We start from the raw sequence: 3638 nt of genomic DNA on the forward strand, positions 1-3638 counted from the left end.
AGAGAGAGTTCGGAGAGTGCGAGATGAGAGAGAGAGAGCAACCGAGAGGAAACGAAAATGGCGGAGGTTCTGGGTTCACCGATCTGCGCAGGGTGACGGGGATGTCACGACCGGCGGTTTCCGTCGATTTTATGGTGTTTTTTCGGTGCAAACAGGTGCTGGTTATGCAGTGGCTTACGGTGGAGTTCAGTAAATGCTCTGCTTTTGGCGCAGGAAGCAGAGGCTTCTCAGTGAGGTGGGGGTGGTTCTCGGTTTCGAGCGGCGGAGAAGCAGCTAAGCAGAGGTGTTACGGCACTACGCTGGGCGTGGGTGAGTCGTGGCAGGTGGCACCGAGGAGTTGGGGTGGCTGTAGGCGTGGCTCTGTTTCGGTTGTCCAAAACAGAGGATTTTTTTTTTTTTTGAACATCCACTTGATCTATTAAAGACTTTGAAACCTAATTATCAAACTCATTGAAAAATTATACACCGCCAAAAAAATATCTTAGGCTCAAACTCTCTTCTAAAAATTTTACTCGTAATCCCAAATGATTTTAACTAAAACTCAAAAATTTTTGTAAAGTCGCTTGGCTGGCCTGGGTGTTACATCCTTCCCCCCTAAAAAAAAAATTTTGTCCTCAAAATTTGCTGCACTCAAAATCACGTCTAGTACACCAATCCTTCATTTTTCAACAATCCTTACTTTCTGATAATCCTCAACTCAGCAATCTCTAAAATCCAAGCGTTGAATTCAAACGCGACCTCAAGTCCAAACCTAATTGTATGAGTTTTTAGTCATAGATTTGCAAGCCCCAAAATAATAACTAAAAGAGGACTAAGCTTCACCAACAACTAACCTCACAACTAACTAAAAGAGAACTCCCAAAATAATTTTTAGAACCTTCGTAGAATAATATAATCAAAGTTCCAAACTTAAGTCTAAGCAACTTCAGTTCACAAAATTCCGGAATCCAAAGAAGAATCTACCTTCAACCATACTTTTCCTAACTTCTCGCTTTCGAAACAAAAACTAACCCATCAAACACCTAAAACTAAAGGAGTCTCGTGGATATAAAACATTGTGTCTACAACCCCCTTGCAAACCTCTTCAACCAAAATTCAATATTCTAAACTATATTACTAGAAAAGTTTCAAGCAATCATGATTAATCTTAACTCAGCTAAGACATAAAGCTTTCAAGGAGAAAAAGATTGAGGTACCTGTGTTTGCATTGTTGTCGTCTTCCGCATCTTCAGATGTTAAAGCAAACACTCGGGCTGGTCCCATTCTACGTTGATTATTTCCTTGACTTGTCTGTTGGGAAACTGGAGGTGGGTTAGGCTTCCTGTTATCCGACAGAAGCAAAGGACAATCCTTGATAAAATGTCCGGACTTTCCACATCGAAAACACGTCCTCATTTCTTTTCTGCACTCTCCCGTGTGTGCATTATTACAAAAATTGCAGAGGTTATTCGATTGAAACCCTTGCATTCGCTTTTGACCTGAGTTGCTCCCTTCATTTCTCTTCTTCCATGACCCTTGATCCATACCCGAGGATCCTTGTGGAGTAGTTCTCTTTCTTGTTTCTTGCAATTCCACACCTCTCTTAATATTTTGTTCTACTAGAATTGCCTTGTGCACTAACTCCGAAAAACTCTGAATTTGCAAGACCGTTACCCGTTCATATATTTGGAAATTCAGGCCTTCTTCAAACTTCCTGGCCTTCTTCTCTTCATCTGGGATCAAATATGGGGCGAAACGTGATAACTCTGCAAATTTTGCAGCATACTGGCGTACCGTCATGATCCCTTGCACCAAGTTAGCAAACTCTCGGGCTCTAGCTTCCCGGTCTGCCCTCGGAAAGAAACGGTCGAAAAAGTTTTGCTTAAAGTGAGGCCAGCTTACTACTCCAGTTCCATCAGCTTCTCTGATGGCTTTCTCAGAGTTCCACCATCTCTTCGCTTCTCCAATTAATTTAAAAGCTGCGAATCGAACTTTTTATTGATCGGTGCACTCCAAAACACTAAATATCTCTTCAATGTCCTGCATCCAATCTTCAGCTGCATTGGAATCGCTTCTTCCATCAAAAGTGGGGGGATGGGTACTATTAAATTGCTTGAAAGTGCATCCTCCTTCACTATTGTTACGTTGACGACCCGAAGGATTCTGTGCGAGATCGTCTATAAGTTGATGCGCTGCTGCTCGTAGTACTTCGGAAGAACTCGTATTTGCTTCCCTCTCGTTATTGGTTGCATTCAAATCTGACACATTTCGTTCTCGACGGCGAGGTGGCATCCTGGAAAAATTTTAAAATTTTACAAATTGTTTTAAAAACAAAATTATAGAGCTCATGAATAAAAAGCGTTATCCGTAAAACAAACCTATAGTTTAAACCTTAAAGAGTGTGAATTCAACTCATAAATCTTTATAAATCCTATACATATTTACTCTGGTTTGCAGAATTTCAAATCTTAATTATCCACATCATCAACTCTCAATCCTCAACTTCCGACGTCTTAAATATGGAACTATCCAAAATCTTCATAATTTATAGTTTGCAAAATCTCAAACCTTTGATCAAATTTATGTAAACCTCAAATTCTAGACCTCCAAATTATGTCTACAACCTTCAAAATAAGCCAATCAAATTTGAAGCCTCAAATTCCTAAAATCTCAATCCATATAGTCTGCAGAATCTCAAACCTGGAATTTCTCCATAATCATCTAGCTTGTAGTCCTCAAATTTCTATACCCAAAGTATGAAATTACTCCTTAAACTATCAGATATCCAAAACCTTAAGTTATAGTCTGCAGAATCTCAAACCTGGCTCTGATACCAACTGTAACGCCCCGACCCCAGAGGGTCCGGAGAGTTAACTCATATCACAAAAAAAATCATTTCCAAATAATACTTTTAAAAATAAACCAGAATCTCCATAACATATTAACCTATTTGTTCAACACAAATATTCATGTTCCTACATAAGGGCACATCAGTGGTGTCTCATTGATATAGATAAACTTTTCCACAAGGACTAAAAATATCCAACACTCAACATACCAAAGCCACATAAAATATTAACGCTACCAAAAGACTCTCCAAAAGTCATTGTACCCTAGGGTACATAGTCTTCTATGATCCACAAAATTTGCAAGTATTCCCTATCCCTGATTTTCAGCTGTTGCATCAAAATTATCTGAAACATATTATGGAGATAGGGGTGAGTTATCAACAACTCAGTAAGCAGAGAACATATACTAGTATGCAAACATGAGCATTTACAGATTTCATGATGCAGAACAAAACACTTTATTTTCAGAATACAAAGTCAGAACATATTGTAAAAATATCAGAGCGAAAGTTCAAAATATTCTTATTCAAATTCTTTTGGCATAGCATAACTGACCACCATCGTACCAGAGCATCATATCGCGTCAGAGGCCATGTTTAACCCCCGTGGTAGGGTTGTGCAAACCCCGGTAGCTAACCGAGCAGAAACAGAATGTGAATCTTCCCCTTATTTATTCTCGGAGCCCCGAGTGTGCACACAGGAAAGATCACCAGAAAACCACTTTGTTTCCAAAGTGGGTGCACCAGAAACAGAACAGTTGGTACCAACCCAAACAGAAACCACTATTAGCACCCGTGGTAGGTCAAATAG

The 3638-nt window shown here is 39.7% G+C and overlaps 1 protein-coding gene across 1 annotated transcript; it reads right to left on the reverse strand.

Moving 5' to 3' along the window:
* Positions 1-1152: 1152 nt before the first annotated feature.
* Positions 1153-2271, reverse strand: LOC118349205. Its single transcript, XM_035692808.1, has 2 exons — positions 2124-2271; positions 1153-1958 (listed from the first exon to the last, which is right to left on the reverse strand). The coding sequence occupies exons 1-2, from the start codon at positions 2269-2271 to the stop codon at positions 1153-1155; spliced, it is 954 nt and encodes a 317-aa protein (XP_035548701.1).
* Positions 2272-3638: the final 1367 nt, after the last annotated feature.

Source organism: Juglans regia, chromosome 8 (genome assembly GCF_001411555.2).
Source record: "Juglans regia cultivar Chandler chromosome 8, Walnut 2.0, whole genome shotgun sequence".
In the NCBI taxonomy this organism is placed as follows: Eukaryota; Viridiplantae; Streptophyta; class Magnoliopsida; order Fagales; family Juglandaceae; genus Juglans; species Juglans regia.